The following is a 17,198-nucleotide window of genomic DNA, read 5'->3' as shown; positions in this document are numbered from 1 at the left end:
ACGGGACAAAGGAGCTGGTTGTGAAACGTGTTTCACTACCAATGACTGTGTCTCAGTTACTAATTAGTGCCACACAATTGCAAGTAACATTTTACTTGTTTTACAGCAAATACAAAATATTAAATTAACATAAAACCTAGATGAAGCATTAATCTAAATATCTTTATTAACAGTGACTAAGTTTACATGGACATCAGTAATCAAATTATTTACCTTATTCTAAATAAGCCAATATTATGATTATGGTGTTTACATGAGTTGCTTTTAGAATATTCCTTTCATGTTCCCGTTTTACATGTTATAATACATAGTTCGATTAATGGCACACGTCATTACATCCCCACGTGATGCCATCCGACATCCCCTCCGGAATTTCACGTATAAACATATAGTTCGTCTTCATGATGAAGCCATGTACAGTTTTGGGTGTTTCATTTTTAATTTTATGAAAGCTTCAAGTGCAGTTAATTATTTGTACGCGCATACAGACGATGGTGTTGAAGCTCTTTTATTTGCCGTCAAACGGTTGACCACTGCCGTGTGTGTGTGTATCCTGTCGCAAAATGCGGCGAAAAATCCTACATGACAGTAATAATGTGATTAAGGTGTTTACATGTCTATACTGCACTTCAGTAATGCGACTAAAATAGGAATACTCCACATGCCTTAATTCGATTTCTGTTTACTTCGAGTATGACTTTAGCCGGATTAAGGTAATCAAAAGTCTGTTTACACTTTACATGGTAGATGGTAGTCTTAATCGTGTTAAAATCGGATTATTGTTGTCGATGTAAATGTACTCACTGAGAAGAACTGGAGTTGGAACCATGAAATATAACAGTAGGTGATGTCACTGTAATCACATGCAGTTAAACACGTCAGCAGGGGGCACTAGAAACAGAGAGCGAGAAAGAGATCACTGCGCAAAGCATCTGGCATAAGTGTAGGCATAGTGTGATTACTGTTAAGTAACTGCATTCCTGTAAGTGATGTATGTGTGCCTGATAATATTTACACTCACTTTGTCAAGATAATGAACATCTTTATGAGCAAGAGAGTTTGTGAGTTTAGTGCCACATGTTGTTTAAATTGTCCCTTTATGCGTCAGAGTGTGTTTAAGTTTGCGTGTGTAGCTCGTGTGTTATGTTCTCAAGTTGCCAGGGGGCCCAAGCTAAGCTCCACATGGTGTGTGAGCCAGATGGCCTCACTGGTGGCTTCTCCCTCCTCAGTGGGTCTGATCGGAGCAGCAAGGTTCCGGAAGTCATGTCGAAGTTTGAAAGCGACAGTGACAGCACCCTCCTCCCTCTGTGGAATCACTTTGATGAAGAAGCCAATCTTGTTCGACTTTCTAAAGGTTACCACACTGAAGATACAAAAGAGTACAGACTGTTATTCATGAACGGCAAAAACACAGGAAACGATGCTATCAGATGTTTAAAAGCAGATGCCCCAAGAATATTGACTAAACTTGTAGCTGCAAACTTAAAAGTTAATCTATAATACAAGTTCTGCTCTATCAACAGCATTTGTGGCATAATAGTGATTATCAGAGGAAATTAATTTGGCATTCAGCTCAAAAATAAAGCTTCTATATGCTGCACATACGTTTTTTTACCTTGAAATATCAGTTTCAAAATCATTCTGATGGTACACTGACTTCTAATAAAGCGAATGGCTTCGGTTTCTTCCCCACGCTTCCCCTCAAACATCTGTTTTAGGAGTATGCAAGTTTGTTTAGAGCGGTACAAAATTCCACAAAAAGGGTGGACTGCTTTACGGCAGCAACAAGAGCTAATTTACAGCTAACTACTGTAATTACGACAGTGATATACTTAAATAGAATTCACTGTTGTAACTGTAGGGAGCTCAAGTCACAAAAATACACAAAACTACATACAGTTGCTTTAATATACAGACCCCATGCACAGGATTTAAATCTGTAATGCATAGACAGAAGTTAATCTAGAAAAGTATTCCCACTTCAAAAAGAAAGTTAAGAAATGAATTCCTATAAAGCTCATATTTGTGTCAAACCACTTACAATTAAGCTTTTAAGTCCTTGAGAATACTGACCCAGTTTACTTTTCACTGTAAATGCCTTAAATCTAACCGCAATTTTTAGATTTTTAACAATAACCAGGGTCAATTATTTTTTTATGGTAATCAGCATTATGATTCGTCAATTATGATAGTGGAAGGAAATTGTGTTCCTGTGGCTCGGTGGTAGAGAGTTTACCTTGTTGTGAAGCCAGGTTTTCACAACAAAAACCCACCTAACTGCTACTCAAAACCAGCCCAAAACTACAAAACGTGGCAAGTGTTAAAGTAGCGCAATTCCGCGGGAAAACCACAGACTTGGCAACACTGAGCGTGACTGATACTCGAGCCAACTCTGCTCTAACTGTCGACTAGCAGTGGGAGGCAGATTGCCCCCTAGTGGATGGCTAAAGATTTGTTAACTCATATTCATAAATTCTCAAGGGAACGTCTCTGAATTAACTGATGCTCTCGCCACCCTTGACAGGTGCCCCTGGACAGGTGCAACAGGGGAAACGTGCCCCACAGGTTGAAAACCCCTGTTATAGGACATACAGTATACACTGCTTATAATTAATTTAAATCACTATAATTCATATGTACTGGTAGTTATATAGGCTGAGTTGTGGTGTTTTACCTTAGCAGTGCTGTTAATGTCATCTGGGTCTTCCTCTTCACAGGTGTACAGAGACACATGAGTGATGTTCTCCACTGGGTTGGTCAGGGTCAGCAGAACCTGACTCTCCTGTATTACAACAAAACACTACAATTACTTACAAATGTAAAAAGTTCTAGAACTTAAAATGACAAAGAAGTGTAACCAGACTAAGCCTCAAAAGTTCAAATAGTCTTATTTATTAATTTGTTAAAAACAGAAAACAAATAAACGGCATCATTTCTTTAAGTGTCCCAACATTAATCAAACTTGCCTTCATATGACGCAGTTTTGGAATGGACATGATTCTCACTTCAGGAATGTAGCTCCTGTAAAAAAAGAACACAAATCTTTAGATGATTGGTTTCATACACACTCAAAGAACAGCAAATAAAATAATTCAGGGCACAAACACATGACTTACACTGCCACAAGCTGGATTTTGAACTTTATTGAGGTTGGATTAAATTCTGGTTTGCTCAGATTGTGCTCACATTTCTGAAATTAATGGATGAGGAACAGTAATTAACAGTAATTTAAAGTGTTATTTAACAGATTTGCAGATTAGCTCAAGGGAATTTAATACAAATATCAAATCAAATGTGCTTTTCAGATATAAACTACCATTCAAAGGTTTGTGGTCAGTAAGATTTTTTTGTTTTTGAAAGAAATGATTGCTTTTATTTAGCAAAGATGCATTAAATTGATCAAACGTTATAATAATGTTACAGAAAAATCTATTTCAAGTTCATGTGAACATCCTATTCATCAAATAATAATAAGAGCACCAAATTAGCATATAAGTTACATTTTAAAATATATATATTTTTTTTAATATTTAATATAATATTTCACATTACTTTTTTTTTTTTTGCTCAAATAAATGCAGCATTGGTGAGCATAATAGACTCCTTTCAAACAAAAAAATCTTACCAACCATAAACTTTTGAATAGTAGTGTAAATTTAAAAAAAAAAAAAACAAGCTGAATGATTTTAGCTCAGTAATTCAATGACAGCATTTTGAATGGCTTTCTCTGGAGTGAAAGAGAAGCAGTGGATGTATTTACATACCCTGCAACGCAGAGAGCGTTTCATTAGCAGGTGCTTGTGTCTGGGGTGCAGCTGTGAAGCTCCTGCGGGCTGAAAATCAGGCTGTAGCAGCCTCTGGCGAAGAGTCGTTACTGTATCAAAACACAAGCAATGTTTAAAATATGCATCATATAACCATGTCAATAAAGATCTAGTCATAAAATCACTGCCTTAAAATAGAAAATTTGGTTCAGTTATATCAATTTAAATTCTTACACATTTGATCCTGAACATGCAACTTCCAAAATCACCCCATGACACCTGTATGTCTTGATCTATATGGCTGTGCCTGCGATTACTGCACTAAAATGGTATCAGATTAAAACAATAATTAAGTAGTATTATTGGGTGAAGCAGGTATGAGACCAACCTTCAGGAAGGTTGACGGGGCGGGTGTAATAGTCTTCAGGCAGGGGTTCCACTTCATCCAAAGCCTGTGCTGGCTCTATAGTGATCTCCTTCTGGTCTTCTCCTTCTTTTAATCTGAGAACAATACAGCATCATTTAGACAAAGTCCACAATAATTTAAAATGTGATGCATCAATTATATTGGTACTCAACATAATAATACCTGCCTTAACCATCAAATTGTTCTGAAAGGCAATACTTACGAAAGACCATACAGGGCACTGATTGGGGCTCCAGATCTCTGTCTCTGTAGTCTGGTTCCCAGTCCATACTTCTCCTTTCAGACATAAATACAGACCACTTAAATCTATGATAATAAAGAGTTATTCTAGGTTTAAGGTACAGCTCATTATTGTTAGATGAATGCTAGTGTCAGACTGTTTGCTGAAAGGGTGCATTTAGTAATAGTTAACCATAGTTTAAGTACAAATGTTGTCTAAAAACTTGCTTTCCAAGAAACCAACTGATTGATTCAGGGTGAAATCTTGTTCTAAATCTAAATAATCAAATAGGTCTGCAACTAAACTTCAAGCATCATTAATAAACTCCAAACACAAATGCCAGCCATCCCGGACTGTGCTATTAAAGCCATTGCCTGCCAAATACAAAGATTCAATTGTGTAGAGAATTCCAAGTAGCATTAGTGAATCTCATGTGATCAGCAAAGTCATTTAGTAACAGATTAGACATGCTAAACTGATGGAAGGATGGGGGGGGGAAAGACCTTCTTAGTGTTTCTGTAAGAATTGTGGGGGGAAAAAAAATACCACTCACCACCACGTGAATTGTGTGTTGCTGGAGAGGGGTATAAAACCAAAAATATCAGCGTGCACAAGCAAAGAAAAGGAGAGAGACAGAATCAAGTGAAACAAATGCATTCAAGCAAACATTAAAGTGGCAGTTTAAAGCACAAGGAAACAAGGATTGCATTAGTAAATAAGACATGCAGCTCAAAGTGCTGTCAGTATCCAGTCATGTATTACAGGGTTAGAAATTAACCATCTGAAGCCCTCATTTCTCCAAATACACTACCGTCCAAAAGTTGGGGGTTGGTAAGATTTTTGAACTTTTTATGCTCATCAAGGCTGTATTTATTTGATCACAAATAATTTTACATTTTAAAATAACTGATTTCTATTTTAGTATATTTTAAAATGCAAGTTATTTCTGTGATGGCAAAACTACAATTTCAGCATCATTACTCCAGTCTTCAGTGTCACATGATCCTTCAGAAATCATTCTAATATGCTGCTTTGGTGAACCGTTGGACTGCTTAATATTTTTGTGAAAACCATTTCTTCTCAGGATTCTTTGATGAAAAGAACATCATTTGTTTCTTTTAGTAGAAATCATTTGTAGCAAAATAAATGTCTTTACGGTTACTTTTGAGCAATTTAATGCATCCTTGCTAAAAACAAATAAATAAAATCTTACTAACCCCTAACTTTTAAACTAATGTATATGTACAATTGAAAAAACATGTTATGTAGTCACATTTCAGATCCTGGTAGGTTTAGTAAACTTAGCCAGCTTTGATGCAAATTTTAAGTAAAGATGTAAAAACAAATTGCACATTTTAGTTTTGTACAAAATTAGCAAAAAATGTATTTAATTTATTACACTTTCACAATTAAAAAAAAAATTACAACACAAAATAGCAGTACTTCAGTGCAAGTTAAGTTTTTAGACAAAGAGACTGGCCAAGTTTAGACTCTAGACAAGACAAACCACACCCATTTAGTGCTTACTAAAAGGAAAGTAAATGTTAGGTTAGAAGGGTTTCTAGACATGGTGGTGTGAGTGTTTACCGAGAACGCCTGAGGCATGAACGGGCGTCTTCGTGCCAGCTTCTTCCTGTCTCTCTCCAGCTTCTCTCTCTGGGCCAGCTGCTGGTAATACTCAATCAGCTTGTTGATCTATTTAGAGATAATAAGTGATTTGTCAACTACTTGAGGCAGTTCGATGGAAAATGTAATATTAATTTAATAAGTGGATATCTTGTTTTAGACATACCCTCTGAGTATGAGGGTTTTCAGGCTCCTGCCATCCTCCACTGGCTAATATATCAAAAGAACAACGTTTTACTACAATGTGCATGCAGATTAAAATTTTCTAACCAGGCACAAAGCGACAAGCAAAATGTGAGCAAAAATTTTTGGTCACTTGCTTCTATTTCTGTCATGTTCCAGCCCAGAGTGAAATATAATTGGCCCAAAATCCTTATTATTAGAATTCATATTCTGTGATGATGAGCTACAATTATGACCCTTTACACAGCGTTGTCAATAAAATTACAGTAAGCAAATACATCACTTCTGGTCAGAACATTAGAAGATTTTTATGTATATTTATAGTATGCGTAAAACTAACCTACATCAATACAACATAATAATGATTATAGTTAAAATCAACTGGGTTTACTGATGAACCAATACTGACATTGGTACATATGTCCACATCAGGAAGTGCCAGAACTCACCCACAGATTTGTCAGCCATGCCTACATCTCGTGAGGTCCAGCGACAAAATCCACAGGCCAGGTAGTAGGCCTTCTTCATTGTGGTTTTGGTTGGGTCATCAGGCAGTGGTGCTGGGATGTTGGTGGCCCGTGTGGAGAGAGTGTGCATACAGCATGGACAGTCAAAGCAATTGGCACACCTGAAACCGGTGGATCACAGAGCATTTAACATCATTAGGAGGAAACACAGTCCATCTGACCTGATATAATATTATCATAGTCTGTTTATTAAATAAATGTAAATCACTGAATCTTGAACAGGAAAAGTGCAGCCAGTTTTAATGTGCCAAAAATTCTATATGGCAAGTATGTAATTAGTTAATGGCAATGTCAAATTACAGATGATGTTAGATGATTGAGATTTCTTCCGTTATTCATTCACAGGCCTGTCAGATATTTAGCACAGATGTGGTTTACCTATTCTTCTTGAGCTTGGCCTCAGCTGACGGCATGTTCTCCAGACAGCTGGGACAGAAATGGGAATCGACCTATATAACAAGCAGAACACCAAAACAATATTTTTAGACAAGCAAATGTGTTTTTGCTCAAAAGAAAATGTATTGGAAAAGTAGAGAAAGGCTAAATGGAACTTGAATCATGTCAAATTCACACATTGCTTTAGTTAAAATAAATAAATAAACAATAATAAAAATAGCCCAAGCTGTCTCTATAGGGTGTGGTAGTGTTTATGCCCTCAAAATAACACGAATGGCTGCTGCAAGCATTAACACATTGATTTTAGAACCTCATTCGTCTTTTAATCGACATAACGGAAACGAACGAAAACAGCTGATTTTTTAATTAAAATAAATAAATAAACAATAATAAAAATAGCCCAAGCTGTCTCTATAGGGTGTGGTAGTGTTTATGCCCTCAAAATAACACGAATGGCTGCTGCAAGCATTAACACATTGATTTTAGAACCTCATTTGTCTTTTAATCGACATAACGGAAACGAACGAAAACAGCTGATTTTTTTTAATTTCATTCAGAATACTTCTACTAGCTTAGCTTGTCAAACGCCTAAAAAAAGTGGGTGGTGCAGAAGTTAACTGACTGGTTTCACAGCCAATTGGATAGCGCTATCGCCGTATAATTTATGACGGAAGGAAAAACTAGCCAATCACAGAACCAGAATTCCTTCCACTTAAACCGATAGGCGGGTACATTACTGTCGTCAATAGCCTGTTAGCTCGCTCTTAGCATGGCTAACATCTATTGTGTCAACTAAATGTCACACACCGCGTTACTTACTTCATGTGACACGCATTCCAAAGATCGCAGCTCACTGCAATATCGGCAAAAATACAGCTGAGAGAGCGGAACGCGAATCTTTTTCTCGCCTCGGACGAGATAAAGCACTTTCTCTGGCTGCAGCAACGTCGCCATTTCTGACTGAGTTCCTGCTGCTGCCTACATAGGGCTTGGAATCGATTCCAAAAAGAGTTGATTCCGAGGCGTTAGGAATCGAGAGTCGATCCCATCAAGGGGAATCGATTCCTCATTCAGAGCCTTTTTCAGTTCAACGAAGCTTATCTATGGGTGCATTTCAAACGGAAGGCTGCACACATTTAAATTCACGAAAATAAACGGAAAGAAAACGAGTCGGTACTGAGATCATCTGAATTTTAGGATGCAGCCTTCCGTTTGAGAAGCACCATTCACCTCCCTCATGCTCGCTAAAAGCCGTAATTAGAGAGTTGTGAGATAATAAGATTTTCTTTATATTTTTACTACCATTCGCCTCCCTCATACTCGCTAAAAGTGATTAGAAGTCTGATTATTTTCCTGATTCGGATAATTTTAATGAATCAGTTCAAAAAAACGACTCCGAGGTTATTTTACGGTGGAACTGACAGAATAGATCATGACGGGATCGAGGGTCTTGATCTTATTTCCATCTAAAATACTGTTTTTTAAAACATTTCTATCAGCCAATGATAATTCTAAAAGAAAACCGTCGCGAGCATAGATCAGTGGCCGAGAGCGCATCTGATTGACAGATAAACCACGAGCTCTATAGTGCCCATATTATGCCATTTTTAAGGTTGCTAATATTGTTTTATGAGTCTCCTAAAACATGTTTACATGCATGCAAGGTCAAAAAATACGTTAGTTTTCTCAAAAAATAGATTTAATTTTACCTCATTTCTAAATGATTCGTAAACGACTCATGCGAAGCAGTTCAAAGATTCAGTCTCTCTAAACCCCTCCTTTCTGTGAGCCCTCACTGCTGTGATTGGTCAGATGGCGCAGTCCTTTGTGATTGGTCCAGAGCCGTAGAGCGATTGGCTCTGGGTTGGTCTACCGTGTACAGCGCGTGTCGGAAACGAAGCGCCCATTGCCATGACGCCCTGGAGGCTTGTCAATACATAGAAAAGATGGTATGGATTGTACCTTATCAATTCGAGCCGGAGTTTGATGATAAAACGGTTGAAGTGGCTGATCGACAAGAGACTGATTCGCAAGCGCGACTGGAGCAGGACGTTTCTCAGTGGTAAGTGTCAAGTGTTAACAAGTCTGTGGTAATTTATAAGATGTGATAAAACAAATTTACTCTCAAAAGTAGTTAGCTACAGGAAAAGCTACACTGTTTTAAAAGTAGCGTCGCTACTGTAAACCTACTGAAAAATGTAGCTACTCCCCAACATTGGGGCAGACATTATGCAAATGTGTTACTTCGTGACGTAGAGCCGTAACAGCATAAGATTCGAATTCCTGACGCCTGGTTTAGGCGATTGTGAGCCGACTCTCTTTTTTTCGATAGACAATAACTTTATTTATCGTGCACTGTCGGCTTCACAACTTTGCAGATAGTCTATGTTCACATATACAGCTACATGACACACTGCATGAAAGGTAATATTCGAAAAGGCATAATAGGGGCACTTTAATGTTCTGGTTATTTAGTTTCAGTATACAGTTTGTTAATTTTGTGCAAAGCATGCAGTCAAAGTAAACTTCATCATTCAGCTGAACTGTGCACATTTTAGACACTTCATGTCTTGTTCAATTCATGCGATAAACGCATGTCCCTGCTGAGCTGTGGGCTATGACTAATTTCACGGGCAAAGCAGATAAAATTAAAATGTATTTATTGTCTTTTTTTTTTTTTTTTACAAATAATGTTTTATGTTATAAGAAGGCTACTTTCTACCTTTATCCTGCAGTCATCATGGTGAGATTAGGTTCCTTCAATCTAAATAAACAAGCATCGAAAACAACAGTGAGGAATCGATTCCAGAACCAGAAATCGGAATCGGACTCGATTCCAAAAATTTCAGAATCTAACAGCCCTATGTTATGGCAAGCCAAGAGGTTCACATTTACGCTATAGATAAATCGCGTTTACATACAAAACGTCGTTTTTTACGGGGGTTTTAAACAATATTAGCGCCGTCAAATACGCCATCCTGATAGCAGACGCTGTAAAAAATGCACGTAAACCGTAAAAAACGCTGTATTTAATGGCGTTTTAGTATTTGTAAAAAGCGCCGCTTTTAACGCCGTAAAAAACGCCGTTCTGATTGCACAAAAGCGAGCGTTACGTTTTCCTTGTAGTATAATGAGCCACGCCCGCTGATTTCCACAGCCAGTAATATTGAACTGCTCTCACCCAATCAACGATGAACAGAACCAGACCAGATTCATTTACCACAGATCATTTTAGTGGAAGAAGTGCCTGTGAACTGATAGGAAATATTTATGTACAAAGTAACTTTTTGTATATTTTCATCTCTACTAACATTGAACATAGGCCGATTCCACGTTTTTAGCATACTTTTTGCCTACAAACAATGAAACGGTATAATAAAAAACAATATGATTTTCCTTTATAGATTACATTATGTGAGCGAACTAAGCGATTGTCTGCGCTGCTGTTGCCGCAGTCCTGACATAAACGAGCATCTGCACGCTGCTGGAGTTATAAAACGACACTGTTTTAAATGTATTGTAATATTTTTACTGAAGCTTCCCCAATATGCTATCCAATAACTGAGCTCAGACCCAGAGGATATGACTTGTTTAAGATGATCAGATCAAACCAGTTATTTTTTTAATAATACCGAATCTGGGCTTGGAATATTTCTTTATTTGAGTGACTCAAGTTTGATTTAACAACAAATCTAAATATGAACAAAAAGAAATGATTCTGCTTGATGGGACAGACGGTAAAGACACGCTGAGTTGAAAGGTGGCGTTTCAGCTCACGCACAAATGCATAAGCTCATTTTTTATCCACAAACAAAAAATTCAAAAAATCTATCTTAATTTTAGTTTTTCCGTTCTTCAGACAGAACGAAATAATAAAAGCTAGTGATGATGATGATAATAATAATAATAAAATCAAACTGTTTGTCATTTCTCTTTATTTCTTTTTGTTCGTATTTAGATTTGTTGTTAAATCAAACTTGACTCACTCAAATAAAGAAATATTTCAAGCCCAGATTTTGGAGATCTGTGGTAAATGAATCTGGTCTGGTTCTGTTCATCGTTGATTGGGTGAGAGCAGTTCAATATTAGTGGCTGTGGAAATCAGCGGGCGTGGCTCATTATACTACAAGGAAAACGCCTAAATAATGCGCGCTTTTGTGCAATCAGTACGGCGTATTTGACTGCGCTAATACCGTCAAATACGGCGTTTTGTATGTAAACGCGATTTATCTATAGCGTAAATATGAACCTTTTAGCTTGCCATAGTATGCCTATGTAACGATCACACGTCATCGTACTTGATCGCCTTCTTTTCCGCTTTTGTGTCAACAGCGCCCCTGCTGTTCATACTCAAACATCTGTGGGTGTCTTCCTGAACCTGTAGCTTCTCTTCTGTCCTCATCACATGTGTAACCATTATTCTTACACAACCAAGATATGTTTGTATGTACAATTGCTTGTATTTTTCTCCACCGCCTCTCAGTCAAACTGTCGTAGTGTGTTTTATTAGGATGCCTGTTTGAGCTATGTTTTATGCATTTACCTTTTTTCCCCTTCCACAAGAATTAACATCTTAGACGAAACAGCTGCTGCATAGTCCATTTTTATTATAAAGTCAAGTCTGTGTTGTGCAAAAGATCCACCAACCAATCAACCAAGTGAGTGAGTCATTTGTTCTGCAAACACTATAATAGTTTAATCAAATGGAGGCAAACACCTGTTTCTGTTGACATAGCAACTGCACTGCAACCTCTTGGATTATTCATGTTTAACATAGTGAAATGTTTAATACCTAGTTTTTCCTAAATATTTATTCTGCACTTATTGTGCTTGATTTTGCACAGCCCTTATATATCATTTGCACTATTGTTTCTATTATATCTTAGTGAAAATAACAATAAAATTATATATATATAGATAGAGAGAGAGAGATATATATAGAGAGAGAGAGATAGATATATATATATAGAGAGATATATATATATAGAGAGAGAGAGAGAGAGAGAGAGAGAGATATAGAGAGAGAGAGAGAGAGATATATAGAGAGAGAGAGAGAGAGAGATAGATATATATATATAGAGAGAGAGAGATAGATAGATATATATATAGAGAGAGAGAGATAGATATATATATAGAGAGAGAGAGAGAGAGATAGATGGATAGATAGATAGAAAAAGAGAGAGAGAGATATATAGATAGATAGAAAACCAAGTTTAAAATAAAAGCACCTGGTGGTTTTGCTACTCTGACAGCTTTCATAATTTAGACAAATAATAGCTGAAAGCTGCCACTCCACTATACTTAAGCTTAACATTAGATGATCTGAAGCCGTCCGCTGCTGCATAGAATATAAAGCAACCAGTATGTGCAGGTGCAGTGCTATGCAGTACCATCTGAGCTAGTAAAAGAAAAATTATTGAATTGAATGAATTATTATTAAAAACAAAGGAAGCCAACGTAAAATACAAAACTGGGATTCATTGCTTTAGTTAAAGGTCTTTATATCATTTTAAAAATGATGGGTCTGTGAAGAGGGACCTACAGTAATCATGGCTCGAGTCGAGGTGAGTAATAATAATTTGTCATTTTTATTTCGTTGTGTTGCATTAGAAAAGGCCTCATTTTGGCACCTTGGAAGGAAGAACGTCCAATTCAAAGTCCAAGATCAAACATTTTTAGGTTTATCCTCTGTGCAGTGTTAAGTAGAAAGACTGAATATCATTTTCTGGTAAAACATACTCCAATAAGCTTTATTTACAACTTCAAAAGGTCATTTTTTACAGTGAATGCAAACCTGAAGTTTGTTTGCATGCATGTTACAGGATTTTTGTGATATCAGTGTTGCAGACGAGCTGATGAAAGACTGGTGACAAAAATAACTGTCAACTGTTTCACCACTGTCAAGCAAATAACAGATTAGTGGGGGGTTTTAAGCCTCATTACAATAGCTATTTTAATCAAATGACAAATACATTCATTTCAAACTAGATTACAACAAAATCTTAGGTTAGAACTGTAAAAAAAACAAGTCATGGATGTATTCACTATGTCAATATGTGGGATGAGGCTGGATATTATTGGCTTGTCTGCGTCACTCTTCTCAGTGTTTTTCATCCAGCTCAGCCACGCTTCATTCAGACTGCACACAGACACCCTGCAGGGGCCACACGTCACCCTCATGGGGAACCAGAAGAATCCCTGGATCTCTGCTCTGGTCTTGGTGGGTCTTCTACACAATGTTAGTGGACTATCCAATATCCAGGTAAGATGTTAAGACATATAGTAATCATGCAGTTTTTAGTCTTTAAACTATGCTATTTTGGTAACACTGGATTGCTCAGTTGGATAAAACTTTAAACCAGCAATAGAAAACATGAGAGTAAGGTACAAATGCACATTTGTATTGAATTAACGTAAAGGCATTGCTTTTTATTAAAGCAATAGTCTTGAGTAAACAACATCCAAGTATTTGCATGTTACATTGAAGTAAATACAGAAACAAATTGGTATGAAACATCAAATGATCTTGTATAATCTCTGTTTTAAAGCATGTTTTTAACACAATGCTGAAAGGATGTTTAGGTTGTAGCCCATAAATCAGTGTGATTTGATTGTGCACACTGTTTTCACCATGCAGCAGCAGTGGGTTGCCACAGTAACTGAGACTGGAAATAATTAAACAAATGGGGTAAAAAAAAAAGACAGCTCTTATGTACAGGGATATATACAGCAAAACAGCTGTTTCTTTTTAAGCACTTCAAAAACCAAACAGCAAAAGTCAAGGAAAGGTAAACATTTACTTTGCCTGGTCAGGGTAAATCCACTACTACAGCTTCAAGGTGATATAACCCTAAAACATTTCTATTCTGAGAAATAGAGCTATTATATGATATTACAGTTTTATTCATTTTTTACTCTTATATTAGTCACATCCCATTTTCCTGAAAATTAGCTTGCTCAGTGACAAAGGGTATGCCTGGGATTTCACAATTTTGACTGAGAATACAAAGGTCACTGCAATGTTTAAATAATCTTTTTATTTCATGTTCACTACCGTTCAAAAGTTTGAGGTTGGTCGAATCATTCTAATACGCAGATTTTTTTTGTTCAAGAAACATTTCTGTTGAAATCAGTTGTACTCCTTAATATTTTTGTGAAAACCGTGATAGATTCTTTCAGGATTCTTTGAGGAATAGAAAGGTAAAAGAACAGGATTTATTTGAAATGAAAGTATTTTGTAACATTATAAATGTCTTTCAATTCAATGCGCCCTTGCTGAATAAGAGTATGCATTTTTATTCTTTTAAAGTATCTTACCGACTCAAATTTTTGCGTGGTATATTTTTCATGTTCATTTTTCACGCTTCTCTACTTTGTAACTGTGGTACAGCATTATTTTACATTTGTCTGTCTCAGGTCTGTAACCCAGGTGTAGGCGACACTATACACAACTATTGTGCGAAAACCATAAATGGGACCCAGTACATCCCATTCTCCCATTTTGCTGGGAAGCATGTCCTCATTGTCAATGTGGCCACCTTCTGAGGACTCACCTTTCAGTATGTGGGTAAGCATGCAAATTATTTCACTTAACACAAAAATATATATAAATGTCAAAATATTAGTATGTACAAACATTACTTGCGTTTGCAAATTAATATGTGCAAATATATATTTGACACCTCATGACAGCAAAGACTGAAGAGCAAATATGAAACCTGTTCATGATAATTGTATTGACTGAGCGATTGATATGCTATTTAGAATTGAATGCACTACAAGAGGAGTTCCGAGATGTTGGATTCACTATCCTCGGGTTTCCATGCAACCAATTTGGGATGCAAGAGCCTGGAAAAAATGATGAAATTCTTCCTGCATTAAAGTGAGTTCATGTTTAATCAGAAGACACAGTCTTTTAAGGCTTCTCAAGAGCATTTTAACCTTGAGGTTACTGGCCATCACTCATGAGCCACAACTACCTGAGCATCAGACAGTGTGCAATTAGCTCGTCTTTCTCATCCATCATCCCCTTTAAATTACTGCACATATCATATATCTTGAACCTAAAGGCTCTTTTCTGGAGTGATATCTGAAGCCACTTATCTGGCCATAACTCTCTAAAGTCTCTATTTGTTTTCCTTGTAGACAGACCCTTGATGAAACAAATTTCTCTTTGTCTTTACAGGTATGTCCGTCCAGGCAATGGATTTGTTCCAAATTTCCAGTTATTTGAGAAGGTGGATGTGAACGGAGTCAATGAACACGCTCTTTTCACAATTTTAAAGGTCGGTCATTGCTTAATAAAGCATTTTTTTATAATCTGAAATTGCTTGCAACACCTTGTGCAAGAAAAGCCTTTTAGGATCAAGCTTTCAAGAAACAAAATTGTCCGTTAACATGAAATTGTTGAAATTTAAAACTATTTACCCGTTTTGGAATATATAGAGGCCCCAAAAAGCATTAGAACACTTAAATGACTCTTAAGATATCTACATGCCATCCCATTCAAACAAATTGATATCAGAGAAATGAAATCAATGAATACAACAGAAAAATATAAAATGATATCAAACCAAGTGTCATCTACAAACATGAAAAAACAGTATAGCTGTTGTTTTATGTTAACTTAAGTGCACTTATGTTCACTTTTTGAAGCTGTAAAAAAAAGCTGATTATTTGAGTACATTTTACAAGAAAATATCTCAGTCTTTCTACTTCAAAATTTCACGTTCGATTCCATGTTTCTTAGTAATAATTTGTGAAATTTACTAGCAATTTCTGTGTGAAAATTGTTTCTATTTTTTTTTTCTGTTTCTTTCAAATAAATGCCTTATTTTAATATTTTGCAATAAAACTCCAAATACTTTTGGGGACTACTTTTCTCGATCTGAGATCTAAAGATAAAGAACCTTTCTTTTTAAGAGCGCTTTCTCTTTCAGAATGCTTGCCCACCTGTGGGAGACAGCTTCGGTAACCCCACCAACAGATTGTTTTGGGAACCTCTCAAAGTCAACGACATCAAGTGGAACTTTGAGAAGTTTCTGGTGGGTCCAGACGGCAGACCTGTAATGCGGTGGTTTCCCAGAGTGAACGTTTCTGAAGTTAGGGCAGACATCTCGAAATACTTCCGTCAGCTTGTTCAAAAGGCTGATTAACTTTGAAATAGTGGATTTAGTTGTACATTCATCTGTCTCTCCAGCATAAACTGTGTTAAACTAGTTAACACAGGGTTTCTGCAGGTTTTATGAAGGTAAATTTAAGACTTTTTAAAACCATTTTAAAAACAGTTCAAGAACATGTCAGGACATTATGTCAATGTTCTCTAACTCTTAATGTCTAGGGAGCCTCAGTATTTCTTGTTTTACAGTGCAAAAGTCAAAAGATTCTTAAATCAGGATGTATAGAAAAGCGAGTGGACAAAAGAAGTTTTGTTTTTGATCAAAATGAATTTGATTTAAATTAACAAATATCTTTTTTCAAGTGCATGCAAAATTGAATCCCATTACTTTATGAATTTAAGACTTTTTACTGCGATTTAAGGCCTTAATTTGTGGAAGGGGTGAAGTAAGACTTTTTCCGACTCGCAGAAACCCTGTAACAGCAAGATAACATGGCAAAGTTTAAAAAAATGCAAACCTTTGTGAATTGGATTATTGTTACAAGAATTTGAACAGTATGAAATTGAAGTAAAAGGATTCTCAGACTGCTCCTTCCGGAGGCTGTCAAGGGGTCGGTTTGGAGACTGGCATGTTGATGACGGGAAGGCTTGAAAACAGACACTCTGTGGTGCCTGACCTGAGGCCGAGGGTCAGCGGCAGCTCTTTAGTGCATTCAGGCTGCTTTGCTGTTCCTTTTCGATCATGTCTTATCTCCTAAACAACCCTTTGAACTTACTGCCACCTCTGTGGATGTTCAGTAAATAAAGACTGAAATGCAAGAAACAAAATGCTTTCTTCTGGTTATTGCGTTCCAGGGAATGTCAGATATGGTGATGCAACTTGTACTTGAACTCTCACACAATAACATTTGGAGGTTTAGACAGTTGGAATATATTT

The 17,198-nt window shown here is 36.7% G+C and overlaps 1 protein-coding gene and 1 pseudogene across 1 annotated transcript; one reads left to right on the top strand and one right to left on the bottom strand.

Moving 5' to 3' along the window:
* Nucleotides 1-1,149: 1,149 nt before the first annotated feature.
* On the bottom strand, nucleotides 1,150-8,118 carry LOC107594903 (dynactin subunit 4). The gene is made up of 13 exons (XM_016285116.1): nucleotides 7,963-8,118; nucleotides 7,126-7,196; nucleotides 6,670-6,848; nucleotides 6,204-6,247; nucleotides 5,999-6,106; nucleotides 4,965-4,985; nucleotides 4,394-4,467; nucleotides 4,153-4,265; nucleotides 3,765-3,874; nucleotides 3,117-3,190; nucleotides 2,967-3,021; nucleotides 2,625-2,782; nucleotides 1,150-1,363 (listed from the first exon to the last, which is right to left on the bottom strand). The coding sequence occupies exons 1-13, from the start codon at nucleotides 8,095-8,097 to the stop codon at nucleotides 1,150-1,152; spliced, it is 1,356 nt and encodes a 451-aa protein (XP_016140602.1). The 5' UTR covers nucleotides 8,098-8,118.
* Nucleotides 8,119-11,710: 3,592 nt separating this feature from the next.
* On the top strand, nucleotides 11,711-16,587 carry LOC107594890 (glutathione peroxidase 3-like; annotated as a pseudogene).
* The last annotated feature ends 611 nt before the right edge of the window (nucleotides 16,588-17,198 follow it).

This window comes from Sinocyclocheilus grahami, unplaced genomic scaffold (assembly GCF_001515645.1).
Source record: "Sinocyclocheilus grahami isolate Dianchi unplaced genomic scaffold, SAMN03320097.WGS_v1.1 scaffold192.1, whole genome shotgun sequence".
Lineage (NCBI taxonomy): Eukaryota > Metazoa > Chordata > Actinopteri > Cypriniformes > Cyprinidae > Sinocyclocheilus > Sinocyclocheilus grahami.
This window is presented reverse-complemented; position numbering and strand designations above follow the sequence as displayed.

What these genes read in the sequence shown, in the direction of transcription:
- LOC107594903 (XM_016285116.1), bottom strand. Translation starts at nt 8,097, where the DNA reads ATGGCGACGTTGCTGCAGCCAGAGAAAGTGCTTTATCTCGTCCGAGGC. An exon ending in AAAACCCTCATACTCAGAGG is followed by an intron (nt 6,107 to 6,203) that starts GTATGTCTAAAA and finishes ATCTCTAAATAG; the next exon opens with ATCAACAAGCTGATTGAGTA. An exon ending in AACACACAATTCACGTGGTG is followed by an intron (nt 4,468 to 4,964) that starts GTGAGTGGTATT and finishes TATGTCTGAAAG; the next exon opens with GAGAAGTATGGACTGGGAAC.